The sequence below is a fragment of the Moschus berezovskii genome, chromosome 13, assembly GCF_049115385.1.
Source record: "Moschus berezovskii isolate FMDL1 chromosome 13, NW_MosBer_1.0, whole genome shotgun sequence".
Taxonomy (NCBI): Eukaryota; Metazoa; Chordata; class Mammalia; order Artiodactyla; family Moschidae; genus Moschus; species Moschus berezovskii.
Genome location: NC_142472.1, coordinates 62651813 through 62671195, shown reverse-complemented (window position 1 = coordinate 62671195; position 19383 = coordinate 62651813). Strand labels below are relative to the sequence as shown.

At 33.5% G+C, this 19383-nt stretch overlaps 1 protein-coding gene across 6 annotated transcripts in view; it reads left to right on the top strand.

Moving 5' to 3' along the window:
- Positions 1-19064, top strand: part of POSTN (periostin) — a 34995-nt gene extending 15931 nt beyond the window's left edge. Inside the window, exons 11-23 of one of the 6 annotated variants that reach the window (XM_055426214.2) lie at positions 926-1062; positions 1612-1742; positions 2228-2358; positions 2465-2567; positions 2674-2741; positions 3739-3784; positions 6687-6767; positions 10279-10368; positions 11059-11148; positions 11963-12040; positions 12425-12508; positions 17037-17078; positions 18270-19064. In XM_055426214.2, coding sequence (XP_055282189.1) covers positions 926-1062; positions 1612-1742; positions 2228-2358; positions 2465-2567; positions 2674-2741; positions 3739-3784; positions 6687-6767; positions 10279-10368; positions 11059-11148; positions 11963-12040; positions 12425-12508; positions 17037-17078; positions 18270-18307 — 1119 coding nt within the window. In that variant the 3' untranslated portion in view covers positions 18308-19064. The remainder of the gene's footprint in view (positions 1-925; positions 1063-1611; positions 1743-2227; positions 2359-2464; positions 2568-2673; positions 2742-3738; positions 3785-6686; positions 6768-10278; positions 10369-11058; positions 11149-11962; positions 12041-12424; positions 12509-17036; positions 17079-18269) is intronic. The other 5 variants (XM_055426215.2, XM_055426216.2, XM_055426218.2 and 2 more) reach the window with 5 other exon arrangements.
- Positions 19065-19383: the final 319 nt, after the last annotated feature.

Below are 19383 nucleotides of genomic sequence, written 5' to 3'. Positions count from 1 at the left end.
CAAGCTTGGTGGACCACAATTCATGGGATAGCAAAGAGTTGGTCACGACTAAGCACGCACACACATGCCACGCCATAGTAATATATAGTAAAGATGACAAGAGGCAGTGAAGTCACTAAACTTCATGGTTAAAGAAATTTACTAGAAAGGGTCTGAAAGAATGAGTAGAACCCGGAGAGGAATGACAGAAAACACAGAAGTAGAATTATATGGAATTGCTTTGGCATCACCAACTCAATAGACATGATTTTGAGCAACATCCTGGAGATAGTGAAGGACAGGGAAGCCTGGCGTGCTGCAGTCCATGGGGTCACAAAGAGTCAGACACAACTTTGCACCTGAACAACAACAATTGACAACGCTACCTGCCCTACACATATAGTAGCTTGCCTAGTGGTAGAAAACCTGGTTGAATAAGATGAGTGAGGTCAGACAGTGTGCTGTGCTTAGTCACTCAGCTGTGCCCGACTTTTTGCGACCCCATGGTCTGCAGACCGCCAGGCTTTTCTGTCCCTGGGGATTCTCCAGGCAAGAATACTGGAGTGGGTTGCCATGCCATCCTCCAGAGAATCTACTGAACTCAGGACCGAATCCAGGTCACCCACATTTCAGGTGAATTCTTTACCATCTGAGCCACCAAGGAAGTCCATGAATACTAGAATGGGTAGCCGATCGCTTCTCCATCCAGGAATAGAACTGGTGTCTCCTGCATTGCAAGCAGATTCTTAACTAGCTGAGCTACAAGGGAAGCCCAGGTCAGATGGTACAAGGTGTTAAAAACAGAGGAGAGAAACTGCTTCCTCTGGCATCAGAAGTCTAGAGACCTTTTAGAAGAAACCATCCAGAAATTTTCCTAGGGAGCTTCTTCCACATAGGGAATTTCAAATAAGGAAATGCACAGTTGTATCTTTCTTTTCTTTGCTAGGCTGTCTGCATTGAAAATTCATGCATGGTGAGAGGAAGCAAGCAAGGAAGAAATGGTGCCATTCACATATTCCGAGAGATCATCAAACCAGCAGAGAAATCCCTCCATGAAAAACTGAAACAAGATAAGCGCTTCAGGTAAGCTTCACCTCCACAAGAGAATAAGACCTTTTGGCATAGTTTTATTTCACAGTAAGTATTCCAAAATGCATTCAGTATTCAGTATTGCTGAGAATGGAATTTAGAATAAGAAGCTTATACAAATGTTTTTGAAATTAAAATATTTTCTTAACACTAGTTTTCTTCCATAATATGAGTTGGTGAGTAAAAAACAAACAAAAACCAATCTAATAGACTGAACTACTCCTTGCAAATTTTTTATAATTATGTTTTTAAAAAATGATAGTGTGTATTAGCAAAGACTATTTTGCAGAATATTAAATGAACAAACGCTTCTATTTTGTTACCAAATGTGAATTCATCAAGTGTTACAGGAGGAAAACAGAGATTGGAAATTTAAAAATCATACACATATTTAAATAATTTCCCTATGATGAGCCTTTAACAGTAAGAAAGTGTATGAGCCATTTTCTCATTCTTCCACATATAGGAATTCTACTGCATTTCAGGCATGGTCGGTAGGCTCACCTAGACTAAATCTAATAAACATATGTCCCTCCTGCCTAGCATCTTCCTCAGTCTACTTGAAGCTGCAGACTTGAAAGAGCTCCTAACACAGCCTGGAGATTGGACCTTATTTGTACCAACCAATGATGCCTTTAAGGGAATGACTAATGAAGAAAAGGAGATACTGATTCGTGAGTAGAAGTGAACACTTGATTTCATGATCTCATTTCTTCCTCAAGCGTTCCTACCTAGCTGTCCGCCCCCACAACGTTCCCTCTTTCATATTCATGGCTAGCCTTCCTCTCCTTTTATTCCACTTAGAATATGTAGAGTTTCCCTCATCAGTGTTCTCAAATAACTGCTTACTGTCATGTTGTGGGGCTAGATAATCACTCATGTCATCTCTATTAAAGGCCACACAGTGAGGTGACAGAGAAGGAAAGAGTCACAATTTCAAAAAATAATTTGATTTTTTTTCCTCCAGTAAGTTGGATAATATTTTGATTGAATTGATTGAAGAGACTATGTTTTGACATAGCATTGATACTGCCTTGAGAGAACAATGACATTATGAGAGATTACAGTGTGGAAAAAAATAAACACAAAGAAATATTTTCCCCTTAGTCATCATAATATATGACATATTATTAAATAAATAAATATATTTTTCTCCTAGGGGACAAAAATGCTCTTCAAAACATCATCCTTTATCACCTGACACCAGGAGTTTTCATTGGAAAAGGTTTTGAACCTGGTGTTACTAACATTTTAAAGACCACACAAGGAAGTAAAATCTATCTGAAAGGAGTAAGTTCTCTAGAATATATCTATGAGAGTGTTAATCCAATATTCAGTTATCCTAATGTTCATATTTCATTAAATTTCCCATTGACATTATCCCCTGTTTTAACAGGTAAATGATACACTTCTGGTAAATGAACTGAAATCAAAAGAATCTGACATCATGACAACAAATGGTGTCATTCATGTCGTAGATAAACTCCTCTATCCAGCAGGTTGGTAATTATTGAACTGATTAATGAAAATAAATCTTCCTCAATAGAAACCTAGATTTTTATTTCATTGATTCTTACAATATTCATTTTATATTCCTCCTCACAGACACACCTGTTGGAAATGATCAGCTGCTAGAAATACTTAATAAACTGATCAAATACATCCAAATTAAGGTAAAATGTTATTGCATAGTGCTCTCCTTGTAACTCAGTTGGTAAAAAATCTGCCTGCAATGCAGGAGACCTGGGTTCAATTCCTGGGTTGGGAAGATCCCCTGGAGAAGGAAATAGCAACCCACTCCAGTATTCTTGCCTAGAGAATTCCATGTACAGAGGAGCCTGGCTCTTGCATATGTTTCTAATGTGTTTAACAGACATTGCAGGTTTAACATAAAAAACTAGAAATGTGTACATTAGTAACTAAATATACCCTGAGTACATTGCTCTTTGTTGATTATATACCATTGGCATCATTTCTTCAATAGTTTACAATCCAGCAGGGAAGATAGGACATGATGATAAAAGCAATAACTTTCCTATCATCGAATATTTTAGCTACAGAATATAAGGGAAAGATATTTACTTATAAGAAATTGTCACTAATCACAATAGTTAGGGTCTCCCTAGCTGCTCAGATGGTAAAGAATCTTCCTGCAATGCAGGAGACCTGGGTTGGGGAGATCCCCTGGAGGAGGGCATGGCAACCCACTCCAGTATTCTTGCCTGGAGAATCCCCATATACTGAGGAGCCTGGTGGGCTAGAGTCCATGAGGTTGCAAAGAGTCGGACATGACTGAGTGACTAAGCACACAGCACAATAGTTAAAGGCAAAGGAATATTTTGGGAATAAACACTGGTTTGAATATTAGTAGGGTTAAAGTACCTGACAACATATGAAATATTATTTAATAAACATTTAATTTGGGATTTGCTATTTTATAATTTTTAAAACCATGAGTAACAAATCCAACCATTTTTGCCATCTTGCCCAATAGCACGAAATTTGAAGGTGACATATGAAGACTTCATTTTTACTAAATGTAATGGTAGTTTCACTTCTTTAGTGAGAATTAAAAACCATGGTGCCAAGATTTTGTTAATACAGTGATGACATTTCATGTTACTGCGATGACTACATCTCATGTTACTAAATATAAATATTTATTTTCAGTTTGTTCGTGGCAGTACCTTCAAAGAAATCCCCATAACTGTCTACAGTAAGTATATAATGAATATTTGTTACATATACGTGGCAAGATGTAAAAAAAAGAAAACAATAATTTTCTTTGTGTTTACTGAGATGATTGATAATCTGGTATTTAGAATTCCAAACAATGGCAAATCTCATCCCACTTGAAACAGGGCTTGCAGTCTGGAGGAGACCTTTCAGCCTTGACTCTTCAACTCCAATGAACCACTTCTTCACTCACAGCTTGATATAATTGCTAGCATGGCAAAGATGCAAGGAAGAAAGTCATACAAACATATAGGGGAGAGATAGCTAACATGCATCCCAGAGCTATCTGAAAATTCAAATGTGTGGAAATAGAAATAATATTGTTGAAACATTTCTAGCTCATTCCACTCTCAAGACCTCAGCTATCTAAGGGCAGACTGTCAGAGAATTCTAACGTTTATGGGCTGGTGGTTCAAAAAACTCTCCCCATTCAAAATTGGATGAAGGAACAAAAACATTGTCCGGTGATAAACCTAGAGTTTCTAGATTCCAAGGTTTCTTTTATTCCTGACTTTACCAGATTATCAAAATTAAACCTCTACTTCTTAACCACGGTAAAGGTATTTCATTTGCATAAATGTTAACTCATAGTATTTCTTATTCAGTGTAGTTTTTTCTTTCTTTGTCTTTTCCTCCTTTCCACTGCAGCTTTCAAAGCAGAAATTCTTTTTCATTTTGTTTTGACTCTACAGTTCAACACTCAAAACATATCAGTAGCTAAAGCATTGCTCCCATTTGTACATTTATCTTGCCTAGAATTGTTCTATTTTATACTGTGAGCATCCTGTTATTTAATTAAGAAAATTTTCCTTAAGATTTACACCAGATATGGAAAAGGCATAAAGATGATGTAAGGAGCAAAACAAAATGTCTGCTGTTCTTATCGATTTCAAGTATGTGATAATGACATGGACAATCCTAGCATCAGGCCAGATCAGTACTATTCAAAGAATTAGTTGGAAATAGTTATACTTCCACATGGTTTAAATTCCAATCTCAAAGTATACAGTCTTGTTAAAGATATATTTTGTAAAAAGTCAAAAGACGTTATGAGCTCTATTCATCAGAAATGCTATGTCATCTTCCTCCATAAAAATGTATGTCTGCACTATACTTCCCTGCTTTATCCATGAGAGGTTCACCATTTTCTCTATATATCAATGCACTATTTTGCTTACGATGACCTAAAATATTATAATTCCTTTATTTTCCTCTACTTACATTGGATACCTACTCACAGAAAATAATCTACATTTTATGAAATTATGCAAGTCTAATGAATCTTGTCTACCTACTCACAGCTCTTGAAAGAGCTCTGAGATTTACATTCTGATGTAGAATATTTATTTAACTCCTCTCTGACGTGTATGCTGTTACTTGGAAGCATAGTTCAGATAGAGCTTGAGATGAATAAAACCAAAGATTCCATTTTCATGTTCCTTTATTTACCTTTAAAATTTCTTTATCTTATTATGTACTATTCTTGTCCCCCAAATACCTTACATATTAAATTGTATGGGGGAAAAATGATCTCTAGTATGTGTTGCCAAATATATGACATTTGAGGTAGAGAGGAATAAAATCAGTATTTAATTTTCATCCTTTGACCTGTCAAAACTATTTAAGTATTCAGAAAAGCAAAACTGAAACAGAACTAGGAACCGTATAAATATTCTAAACTTCAAGTTCCTTAACATGAAGTGAAAATTTAAGCTAAAGGTAATTAACCCATTCTGATAGTAGCAGCAGAGATCTCTATGGATTTGACCTTCATGGAAAGGTTTCTCTGTGGCCAGACCACCTGTGAAATGGATAACTGGGCACACTGATTTGATATATTTCAGAGTTTCATAATTTGAGATCTCAACATGTTAAATCTGAAATAACTGAAAAAGTCACAATTAAGCCCTGGAATCCATATTAATTCAAAGAGTTGACACATACACATTTCAAACACCTGAAGTGAAAATGTGACAGAAATCCAAATGTACTAATATCTTGCCTCTAGTGTGTCAACACAATCTGTTACAACTGCACAGACAGCTTTAGTTCCTTATCTAATGACTCCATCTTTTAAGGTTCTAATTAGAAATGATAAAAAGTCAGTAGCTCTGGTATCTGACTCCAGAGGCACACTTCCAGTTAATCTATGCAACCAAAAGCTGACCGAATGGTTAGCCACTATTTTAAATATATTTTGCACATAATTATTTCAGTTGGGTGGATGACATACATTCAAAATACATAGCTTTCAGTATAAAAATTATGATGATGATGAAAATTATAGTCATTTTAGCCTGTAACAAATATCTAAATACATGATCATATCATATTTGTTGCGTAGAGCTCATGGCTGGCTGACTGAAAAAAATCCATTTTTAAGTATTATGAACTAATTTCTTTGGTGTATTTTCCTTTCTATGTCTCTGTCATCAAATGCATGAAAAATATTTCAAGTCTTTTTCTTTCAATGTATTCTAATTGAGAAAGAACCCAACAGCGCAATCTAAGATATTATGAATTGTATGAAATTAATCATGTCTGTTTGTCTTTGTTGCTATGCAGCCAGTACTCTCAAGAAGTACAAAAGAAGGTAAAGAGCTTTAGTGCCACAGTTCAGAATTATAGATTTCTAGGTAGAATTCCTCACATGGAAAGTAAATATTTCACTGGAACAAATCAGTCACTGGACTTCAGAGTTCATTTGGACATGAGAAGATACTAGATAATTACTATGAATTATTTCCTGTATGTGACTGCCTGAACGTATTACCACATCTGATACCTCAGTACCCAACAAAGACCAAAGGGGAAAAAAAGACAATTTCATTCAGGTTGTTTTTATGTAAGCATCATTTATGTTCCACTTTCTATACTTTCAGCAACTAAAATTATAACCAAAGTTGTGGAACCAAAAATTAAAGTGATTGAAGGCAGTCTTCAGCCTATTATCAAAACAGAAGGTAAAAATCAATGTATACATGGTTCCTTAAAAATCCATGTAATAGACTGATTTCTATGAATGTATCTACATTCTTTTTGAAACTAACATGCTAAATATTTCCATATCGATGGCATGCTCATTTAACAGCAGAATGCGGAATGCAAATTTATTTAGAAGAGTAGATATGCATTCCTAACACCTTCAGTACATTTGCTTGTATTTGATTTCATTTGAACTTAATTTGCCATTGCATTAGCACTAGTACCCAGATACTCACTAAACAAATAAATTCTGAGCTTTCTTCCCTGCACCTGGACTCTTTCAGAGAGGGTATTCTTTATAGCTGTGTTTCCAGTCTCCCCCATATCAATCTCTTTTATACTGTTACAAGGTGTTCCAAAAAAGTGCACTCATTTTTTTATTCAACAAACTCAGAGAGCACAGAAGCTGTATATTGAAGAAAACTTTCAAAATGTACATCCACACATGATATACTTTTTAATTAAACCTAGGAAATAAGTAGTTGGTACAATGAATCAAACTTTAGAATCCTTAATTCCAGCCTTGAGTGTGTGTGTATATTTTACATATTCTTATATATAGTATTATATATTCTTATATGTATACATATATAATACATTAAGTAGGCATATATACTTATTTCCTGATGTTTCATACTAGAATATTAAGTCAGGTCACTTTGTCTACTTCTACTGTCTGTGTTAGCCAACTCAAATATTTCCAATGCGCCCTTCATTTCATGTGTTTTAATAACTTCCAAAGGGCCAGATCTTAAGAATTTTTATGTCCAAGTCTAGCCATCTTAATGTGGTGACTGGTCACAGAAAAAAGACCAGGTTATCTTTTCATTATCCTGAAAGAAGAATAGAACCAGTCATCAAAAAAATGAACAGATTATGTCATCAGTCAAATATTAAGAAAACTGTTACTGTAATTTTCTTTGATTTGGGAATTTCTTCTCATTTTATGAATAGAGATGGCAACTTCCTGAATACTTTTGACTCCTCTAAAAGTGAGTCATTACTTAAAACTTAGACATTGGAAGTATGTATGTATTTCCTAGTAGTATATTTCTACTAGGAAGTAGAAATATTACTACTAGTGGTATATTTCTAAAGCGTATTTCCTAAGTAGTTATCTGTATTTTTACACATAAAACTTAAAGTTGAGTTATTTGAAATTTGTGCTTTAGAAAAAAAAGTACTGTGCCTATTGTCATTTGAGCATTGAATTTGGGGACTTCCCTGGATGTTCAGTGATTAGGACTCAATGTTTTCATTGTGGTGGCCCAGGCTTCATCCCTGTTTGGAGAATGAAGATCCTGCAAGCCATGTTGAATGGCCAAAAAAATAAAGTTAAAATAAATTAGGTTGTTTAAAGAGAGAGAGAATTTTGTGCTTTAAGTAGTTAAATCGCAGAAATTTTTGTTTAGAAAATATTTCTTGATCATTTTAATGAAAAAATAAAATGGTCCTTAATTTAAAAATTTTTGTACTATGTTTTAAAAATTAGATTCCCTAAAATTGCATATAATCACTTGCACACATCTTCTTCAGTAGAAATCATTCAGATGCACTATTTTTATTTTCCAAGATTCACCTCTTTTCTTTCAAGCTGCTTCTTTCAACCCATCTATCTTCCCAATCTTTGTGAACAGGATTCTACTGTATTACTGTTTCTTCAATTAGGAACACAATAGAGCATCAACTCTACTTGGGTTCCTCCTATGAAGTGAACTAAGATGAAAAATGGGATCATGTTACCTGTGCATTAACAACTCTTCAGTTAAAAAATTTGGAAATTTGGCTTTGTATAACATAATGAGGGAGACAAATATTAATACTTGCCTTAGCAGCCATCTATAATTGTGTCATCCTAGGATTGCTATTGGCATTTCCTTCTCACTTTTTAAACTTTTGCTGATTCATTGGTAACTCCTGAATTCTTACTACATATTTTAGACTCCAATTTAAGATGTTTCTTAACCAAATTTTAGAATTAGGAATAAATCAACTGAAACTCAATTCAATAAATACTTATTGTACCCTTCCTGTGCTGGGTATTTTCCTAGGTGCCCATCAGAGTAAATATGAAAAAAAAAATTTTGGTACTAAATTCCTGCCTTCATAGAACTTAAGGGTGGAGGATGTTTCTCAAATGCTAGGTGAGGCTCTTCTAAAGAAATGTCTACTTGGATATTTTATTAACTCACTTCCTGCTCTTAAACTCCTTAGCTGTTCTTTCCCTTTGAAGTTTCCACACCTTGAAAACTTGGCCTTATGTTTTGATATTCAGTGTCCCTTGACTCCATAGATCAAATATTATGGTGTGAAATACTTATTGTTTGAACCAGCTGTACTCTTGTTTCATTATTTTAGATCTTCCTAGACTATTTAATTCTGGGTAATGGTGTACATTGACAATTTCTGGACAAACAAATAAACCTTCTCAAAGATAAGGAAATAGAGTTCCATTCAGCTGTTAAAGGGCGTTACTGTATGAGTTAAATGTACTGAACTTCTCATCTAATTACTATGTAGTAATGTAGTAATCAGCTTTCTAACATTCAAAATGATTTTCTCTTGGAGCAAAATCATTTTGCAAGTCAAATGTAACACAACTTTTGCATTTGAAGGACTGTTTAACTATTAATTAGTAACTATTTGCAGCATTCACATAGAGAAGGTAAGTACTCCCATTTTCCAATAAAACCTGAAATTCGTATCTTAAAGGTAGGCATAAAGTTGGGCTCTTTTGATGTTCAGTTATGCCATTAGATAAAAAATATAAGATACTGAGTAGCTAAAAATTAAATTTTAAATGTAATAAGAAAAGCAAGTAATAGACATCAGTATGGTAAAGTAGGAGAAGGCAATGGCAAGCCACTCCAGTACTCTTGCCTAGAAAATCCCATGGATGGAGGAGCCTGGTAGGCTGCAGTCCATGGGGTCGCTAAGGGTCGGACACGACTGAGCAACTTCACTTTCACTTTTCACTTTCACACATTGGAGAAGGAAATGGCAACCCACTCCAGTGTTCTTGCCTGGAGAATCCCAGGGACAGGGGAGCCTGGTGGGCTTCCGTCTATGGGGTCACACAGAGTCGGACACGACTGAAGTGACTTAGCAGCATGGTAAAGTAAGATCTACACCAGCTATCATTAGAGCAACTGAAATTTGTACGTACTGTGTGATTCACAAAGTGTAGTCATATATAACATTTTGTGTGATCAGAATTTAAAACTATGAATAAATGGATCAATTAAACATTAGTTTAAATGCTAAAGCTGATGAAATTCATTTTAGTAGCACACTAATAGACCCAGGAGTCATTTGTTCTCCTAAATACTACTCAATCTGAAGACAATGGGAACTGTTTAAAACTGATTTCATAAAACCTGAAAGCACTTTGACATCTGAGCAACACCAATGTTGAAATAAATTTCCTGTTCTGATAAATTTAAAGGACTGCATTAACATGATAATTTGTCTCCTAAAACAATGCCTCAGGACGCACAATACCAAAGGTCAAAATTGAAGGTGACTCTGAATTCAGACTGATTAAAGAAGGTGAAACGGTAACTGAAGTGATCCATGGAGGTGCGTTCTGTTTCCTGTAGCCTACTTAGGATCACTGTGAACATTTTGCAATTGTGCTGGTTTAAATATATTGAATATCTGATGTTTTCTCTTGACTTTCATAGACATTGGTGAAAAGCTTTTTTTAGTTATGGATTCTTATTAGCCAATTAAAATATAGTTTACCTTTTAGTGGATCTAGTTGGAATCGATTTTACCATTAAATCACTAGGTCCAACAAAATCATCCTTACTCTGCATATGCAAGGATAATTATGAATATAATGAAAACAGTCATATCAATACCAGATAGCATGTTGGTCTTAGAAGAAAGAACGAACATTCTATAATACTAAGCCACAGCTAGGACTTATTATAAGGTTCCCATTCTTATTATAAGGTTCCCATTCTTATTATAAGGTATAATTCCTTGGATTCTCCCTAAATGCTCATTCCACAGTCAGGAGACAAGTATGACTTGGAGTATTAGCTTGACAGTTGGCTCTCTCCTTTACCCAAGATTCAGGACATGACTACTAACTTTTAGACCTCTATTATCTGAATTTATTTGAGATATATTCTCTAAATGATTATGATTAATTTCTAAATTGTATTACTGTGAGAAATACATTTAATCATTAAAATGTCTAGCTTATGGCCATTTAGACACCACACGAAAACAAATCAAATGCATTTTTCTTCCCCAATTTAGAGCCAATTATTAAAAAATACACCAAGATCATTGATGGAGTGCCTGTGGAAATAACCGAAAAAGAGACAAGGGAAGAACGAATCATTACAGGTAGTCTTTAATTCAATATTATAGAACACTGTGTGTGTGTGTGTGTGTGTGTGCCCTCAACACAACCCTATGGACTGTAGCCTGCCAGGCTCCTCTGTCCATGGGGTGCTCCAGGCAGCTATGACTGGATTACAAAGAGCAAATCACATTTAATCCTAAAATATCTCTATAAGAATCATTAAAGAGGCTTAAGTCATTTTCATGGTGGTTACTGAAGTTATTCATTTCTTTTTTGGGAGAAATAATACTAACTCTAAATATATCATCTATGTTTTCTCCTGAGGAAATTTGGGAGCAAATCTATAAGCATGTGTTTTTATTATGAATACACATCTGTATTATATAATACATTATCTTCACTTTGCTATTTGTTAATGAGTTACTAAATCCTAAAAGAAAAACCATTCCCTCCTTTGAATTTTCCATTAATCATAAGGTCTACACACCAAAATATATGCAAGTTAGTATAAAACAATTTATAAATAATTTCAGTGAGCCTCTGTATCAGTCTCCCACCAATGAATTAGCATGAAATTCTGAATTCAACTATTTTATAAGTATTTGTCTAAACAAGCAGTCAGCAACTATGGCCCATGCCATCTTTTAATACTTATGTAAATAAAGTTTTATTGGAATATGATGTGACCATTCATTTATACAATGTCTATGGCTATTTTCACACTACAAGGGCAAAGTTGTTAATAGTTGCAACACCAACCATATGGCCCATAAAGTCTAAATTACTCACTATCTAACCGTTACAAAGTGTTCCTACCCTTGTTTCAGGTCTTTTTGTAAACTGTCTTTCCTTTAGGTCCTGAAATAAAATACACTAGGATTTCAACTACAGGTGGAGAAACAGAAGAAACTCTGAAGAAGTTGTTGCAAGAGGGTCAGTATGTCTAGAAAAATAAGAATATGACTTTCTTAAGCTATCTATTTATATCAAATTCTAAAATAATCTTTGAGGCCTTTTACATTTTCTACTCTATCTCACGCCTTTGTTCTAGTTCCATACCAACACAAGAAAAAAATCCAAAGATAGGGAATGAAGCGCAGATGATAGTCATATTGATAGTTTTGTTCTATATTTGTTATACACTGTTCAACAACTTTGTAAGAAAATTGGCTTATCAAAAAATAGCACTAAAAACCAAGAAAGAACCAAGTGTTGGTCTGGAATTTATTGTTTGGCAGATGCCATTATGTATCGCATCAAATCTCCAGCCTTTTTATTACATAAACCAATTTCTGCTATAAACATGTATCCTCTCAGAGGTCACCAAGGTCACCAAATTCATTGAAGGTGGTGATGGTCATTTATTTGAAGATGAAGATATTAAAAGACTGCTTCAGGGAGGTTAGTAAAAGGGAAACAACTAACCCACTTAACAGATTCTGATACCTGAGTTCTTCAGCTTTTTAAAGACTGAGCATTCAGGTTTGTTTGTTTTTTAATTAGGTTAAAAAACAGCAACATGTCTGTCTTAACAGATTGATTGGGTCAATGGTGGTTAAAGTAAGAGGTACAAAGAAAAAATTACTAGTTTGAACAGTCTTTAAAAAGTTCAGTGGGGAGCAATGAATATTTTTTTGCTCTGATACAGACAACTATAAGGATATTCTTAGCATGTGAAAGAGGGATGCTTTTAAAATTGGTAATTATTCAAAGAAACCCAAATTGAAATAATTTTTATATTTTAAAAAATGTATTCACTGCCCCCACAACCATAATAAAAGGCATGTTTATGAATTTTTTTAAGTGCATAGAACTAGCAAAAAAAATTGCATTTAGCGACTTTATCTTCCAAAACTACATTCTCAGGAATGGGTTATCTGTTTCTTCTAACAGTTCAAGTGATAATCTATACCTGGAGCTGTAAATTATTTTGCATATGAAATTAATTTTAGTCTTTAAAATATGGAATGTTCTTTGTCTATGGCATTAAAAGGACCTACTTTTAAAAGGAAAGAAGAAAAAGAATTCAAAATCTTACACAAACTCTCAATGGTAATTACTCAAAGAAGTTTGACTAAACTAATTTCTAATTCATTTTATTAACAAAAAAAGTACTAAAGAAATTGTTTTAGAGAAACAAGAATTTAAATTATCTAGAAAAATCAAATATGTTCTTTGAAATATACTGTGAATTAAGAAATACAACTTAAGTTTAGTGTTTAGCCAAAGTATGGTTCCCATTAGCTTTTATGCTTAAAATTTTAAAAATTATAGTACTATGTCCAAGAAGCTGTAATTTCTTTTGGGACTGTATATATTTTTAGCAATTACTGTTTTCTTATTCTTAATTTTTACATAGGCAGAATCTCTTACATAATATTGATACTGTTCAGCAATAGTAAAAATAAATAATTGTTTTGAACCAGTGATTGAATTCCCCCTCAATAGAAAAATATGTGTCTGAAAAATACAACTTCCTTTCAGACTGCTGGGAGTATATGACACTCCCAAAGCCACAATAGAACCAGTTTCCTATAAGCTGTAATACAAAATTTACTCATCTGCATCTAACTGCTTAACACCCTACTAGAAAAAAAGGTGGGGATTTGAGTGAAGAAATGCAGACATTGTGAAAATTAAGTTGAATTCTTTTTTTTTCAGTCCTTGCCATAGTAAGCAGCTTTGTAGAATGGCAGTGCTTTTTAGAGAATGAACCAACTAGTAGCTGCACTTGTATATATTGCTTTAATTTATTTAGACTTAAACTTCAGGTAAGTATGTTTTCCTCCCCTTCAATACGCCCCTGTTATCAAGTCCATTATAAACAACGAACTGAGTTTTGAAGAATAACTTAGGCCAAAAGAAGATAATACCGGTCACAAGAATAAGATATTCTAATTTTAATCAATAGAAATAGAATCCTTCTTTAATTCTGGTTTCTGTTCATCCCAGAGGTTGATCCCTTTATCTTCCAGTGTTTGGTTTCTCTACATACTTATAGAGCATTCATTTTGTCAATGTCACAACATAAATTTTTTAATAGATTTTTTAAAAGATGTTATATTTTATATTGGAGTATAGCCAGTTAACAAAGTTGTGATAGTTACAGATGCATACATGAGCTGTGCCATAAATATAAGTGATTGAGCCATACATATACATGTATCCATTCTCCCCCAAACTCCCCTCCCATCCAGGCTGCCACATCACATTGAACAGAGTTCCACGTGCTATGCAGTAGGTCCTTGCCACAGCATAAATTTTTATCAAAACATTTCCAAGGATTCTTTTCTCATAAAGAAGACAATATAAGTGGTATAGTTACTAATGCCTGGACATTAACAGGACATTCTAGTTTTCTTTTTTCCAGCCCTGTAAAACCATTGGGTCAACACTGAGTAACAAGTGTCCTCTTGTCTAGATCCCAAGAAACAGCAATGAAGCTGGTGTGAATAAAGATTATGTCACGCAAGATAGGCTTTTCTTTTTCTTTCAGAGTATTGATAATTGATCTATAGCTAAACTATGGTCTTCATCTCAAAGCTTGTAGTTTTCTATCTGAACTGCTCATTTTGTGGTACATATAGTACATTTTGATGAATTGAATGTATTCCTCATTCATTTAGATCATGTTTATAAACTTGGCTAAATGGTCAATTGGGTACTAATATTATGATTTGTTATTAAAACACTTCAGACCCCTTAACTAAAAATTCTTCTAAAAAATGTACAGTTGTTCACTCTTATCTTAGATAGAACTACATTTACTGAAACTACTGAAGTAATTAAGGGAAAATTGCAGAAAAGTAGGCTATGGAGAAAGGAACAACAACAAAAAGCTGTTTGAGAAGGTTTTGATAAATCTGCCAGTATAACATTTGAAGATCTGTGGCCTCTGTACAGAACAGAGGATCAGGTCCTAGGTCTGGCTTGCAATCTGGGCTCCCACTTGAACTTAAGTAAACTGATGTGTTTCTGCCTTGTTTTCTTAATCTGGTAAGTAGGGATGGTAATGTTACCTACATAAAAATGAATCAATATATGAACAGCACTTGGAATAATGTTAATATTCCAATAATAATAATATGTTAATAAATAACGTTAATAACTGCATAATAATAATGTTCTCAGTGATGTTAGCTACTATCAGGATTATGGTCAATTCACACTAATATGGTCAACAAAGTAATATTTTATGCTCTACTTTAAATTTACAAACTCATAGCTATGTAAAAATACAACAATCCTGCAGATAATTGGGTGGAAACACTTTGTGTGTTTAAAGAAACATGGTGGGGATGGGCATTTTCGTAGGATCATTCCAATGACTGATTTACCTTAACACTTGTGCTTCTCTAAACACAGCATACAAGTGTCATTCAGTTTCAAATGGTAGAGAGCCACTGAGAGAAAATCTTGATTTTCTGTATTTAAATTAAGCTTTTCTTCAAGAGATATTGGCCACAGTGAATATTTCTTATTTTGATTTTGTCATAGCCAAATAGTAATAAATTAACAAGTTAGTTAATTAGATGTGCATTAATCAGATGCTGCCAAATTTATAAAAGAAAATTGACTGTAAGTGCTTGATTTTAAAAGTAATGTTGAAATCTTGTTTTAAGTTGCATGATAAATGCTCTTTGGAATTTAATAAGAACATTTTATACAATGATTTCCATCTTTTCTTGACAATATGTTATAAGCCATTTTTTGTGACCAAATAAACCTGAAGTTAAGGGAAATATATCAGTTGGAGCATACTCGCAATTCAGACTTTTCTATCTCACTTAAACTCTCCCCTACTATCCAATCTGAGGAGATTTTCCATAGGTCTGCGTTTTATTATAGTATTAATGCATATGATAAATGGTTATATAACTTATATCCAGGCAGAATAAAAAGACATGCTGGAAATGTGCTGTGTAGACAGAAACAGAATTCTTCAAAAAATGCTTAATATTTCTTTTTTAAAAAATTCTTGACATTATATAGCCAAAAATACTGTTGGTGATAGTTTCAGTCTTACTTTTATGAGATTTCAGAGAATTGAAAAAAATATATTTGTATAACATAGAAAAATTTTGACTTCATTGTTGAGTACAGATAATATATAAAAATCGAGAAGTCAAACTTTGGAGAAAAAATAAAGAAGGTAAGCAGAGAAGTGAAGTCGCTATAGGGACCATATTTATTCTTTGATCTCACATGTCCAACAACAGAATGAAAATGTGAATTTCAGTTGACCAAGTGGTCTTGTCAATAAGTTAAAAGAAAAAATGAAGAACTGGGAAATATTTTGCAAAATATTCCATTGTATGAACACTGCATTGTTATGAACACTTGAAATTCTAAAATATGAACTCATTATTTTTAACTATTTAATTTTAAATGATCTTGTCGGATTGGAATTCAATTCAGGAATTGAATTGGTACACACTCCTTGAATTGCTTATTGGCGTATGTCACGTATTAAAAGTTAATCAAAATTAAGTTACAATGAGAATTTTACAGAGGCAGAAGTCTGATATATCACAAATAAGAATGACTAAGGAAAAAATGAGTGCATAACTCAGGGAATATACTTCTGCTAAACTTCATAGGATGTTAGACATCCTTTCATCATCAAGTGATGACTTTTATAAAAAAGATGAAAAAGTCATGTAAGTCACTTACTCCATGCAAAAATGGAACACCAGCTGGGGCTCCACATGCCATAATAAAACAATATATTTTGCAAAAATACTGAACATTCATTATCATATAAGGAAAACAAATGTCGCCAATGCCAAAGTCTCACTACTCCGGGAGAAAATCTACATGTTTAAGTGATGTTTATTTAAAACTTTACACTTTTCTGCTAAACTGTGTTTTCCTGTCTCATGTTAGTCATAATTTCAAAGTATTTTTAACTACAACTGTTTAATTTCAGACACACCTGTGAGAAAGATACAAGCCAACAAAAGAGTTCAAGGTAAATATATTGATTATGGTATTTTGCATAAGTGGCACACCTGTTACATTAAGACAAAACAAAGTATTTTAATACACTTTATTTTAAGCAAAGTATTTTGATGATATGAATCAGAAAATAAATCTTTCATATCACTCATTATTAATAAAATGTAAGAAAAGCAAACATTAAAGGAAAGAAAATTATATTTACATAAACTGTTAAATATATTGAACCACTGTGGCAGACTAAAGTGGAGTTAATTTGAAAAGAAATCCTTGAATAACAAAGTTGAGTAAAAATAAGTTGCAGGTACACCTGAACTCTGTGAAACTATTATTTAAGATGAGGATGCAGTTTGAGACAAAAATAAATTCAAAGCTATATATACTGTACACTTATAGGAAATGATTAATATATCTATGTACAAAATGTTGATATAATGCGTAGGTTATATACATGTATATATCACCTATGCATTATAACTTTCTTTATAACTTCATTTATGTGCATTTTCTCATCTTCCACTTAGGATACCTTATATTCTGGTACAATCAAATATCAAAGATTTCCTTTGGGAACTTAGAATTACATACTAATAGTCAAAAGAAATTTCAAGGCTTATAAATGCATTTATAGGCATATCTGATTTTAATCTAGTCCAATATAGACATTTGAAACTAAAGACTCAATTGTACAAATAATTTTTAACTGAAAACTTTAACATGGATTTCTTTTAAACATGCAAAATCATCCAAATTTTCTAAGGAAATAAAGCATAACTTTATTATGTTCATATACCTTTGATCAAAAGATGACTCGGTTTCATCATAAACAGAATATTATTAATAAAACATAATTTAACATTTATTAAATAAGAAATAATAGTCTTTTATAGATATAATTATGCATAAAATGGGGCTTTGCTGATGGCTCAGTGATAAAGAATCTGACTGCAACAGAGGTGATGCAGGTTCAATCCTTGGGACAAGAAGGTCCCTGGAGGAGGGCATGGCAACCCACTCCAGTGTTCATTTGGAGAATCCCATGGACAGACGAGCCTGGTTGGCTACAGTCCATAGTGTCGCAAAGAGGTGGACATGACTGAAGCCACTGAGCATGCACCCATGCACATGAGTAAAATATCATAGTCTTAAACACTATAATTTCATCCCATTTACAATCTATATTCTCTGCCTTCTTCCTAATCAGCATCTAGAAGACGATCAAGGGAAGATCGTCCTCAGTGAAAATCCAGACACCAGACAACAAAGTTTATACAACCCTAAACCAACAACCTGGTCTTAAAGGAAAAATATGAAAGCCACTTTGATGTGAAGAAATGAGCCAAGACAAAAGAGCAATTGTTGAACAATTCTGAATGCAATAATTTTTTTTTTTTTTTTCTGAATGAGAAACATGAGGGAGATTGTGGGTTTAGCCTCCAGTGGGATAGAATCTGAGGGAAACATAACTCCTTACAGACTTTTACATCTTGACATGAAGAGTTCTAGCTGACTTTGGAATCCATGAGAGAAAATCCTTGTCACTGGATTCATTACAATTCAAATCTCCGAGTTGTGACCTGTTATCCCACTGAGAAGATTGAACCTTGAATTTACATATGGAGAGAGAAAATGCATGCAAGGAGTTACCTCCCCATGGGAAATGGGTAAATAAAAATGGGTGCTCAGTATTTAACAATGACAAAACCAAAACTTTTACATCAAAAAGCTTTGCACATTTCTAATAAAATGTGGGTTTACTGGCAAATTATGTTATTTCTACAACTAATTTTGTACTCTTGAAATGTTTGTCTTATGCTTCTTGCAATACATATTTTTTATCTCAAACATTTCAATAAATCCATTTTTCAGGTATAAAGACAATTATTTCAACTGGGTAATTCAGAAAAAACTCAAGGTTTAAGTTAATAAGAGATTTGGACTTGGGAACAGGACTTCATACCTCTTTTTTTATATAACAAATACTCATTAAAGGAAATTGAATGAATTTAGTGTTTTTTGAATTTTTAAAACTATTATGATACATAAATAATCATTACACAATGAAGCAATAATTAAACATCAACTGAGTATATAATATAACCCCTGAACTGTGCTAAGTTGTAAGAATTCAAAAGAGGAATGAGACAACTACTGTTTTCAAAGGGCAAAAAGACAAACCAGTAACCCACAATGTACCATGGACTGTTAGAGAAGAATAAACAGCACTTCAGGAGCAAAAACACTTCAATTAATTATTCCTAGGCTTAGGCTAACTTAGAAGGAGCCAAAGAGATGCCTTTAATGAAGACTTGAAGTAA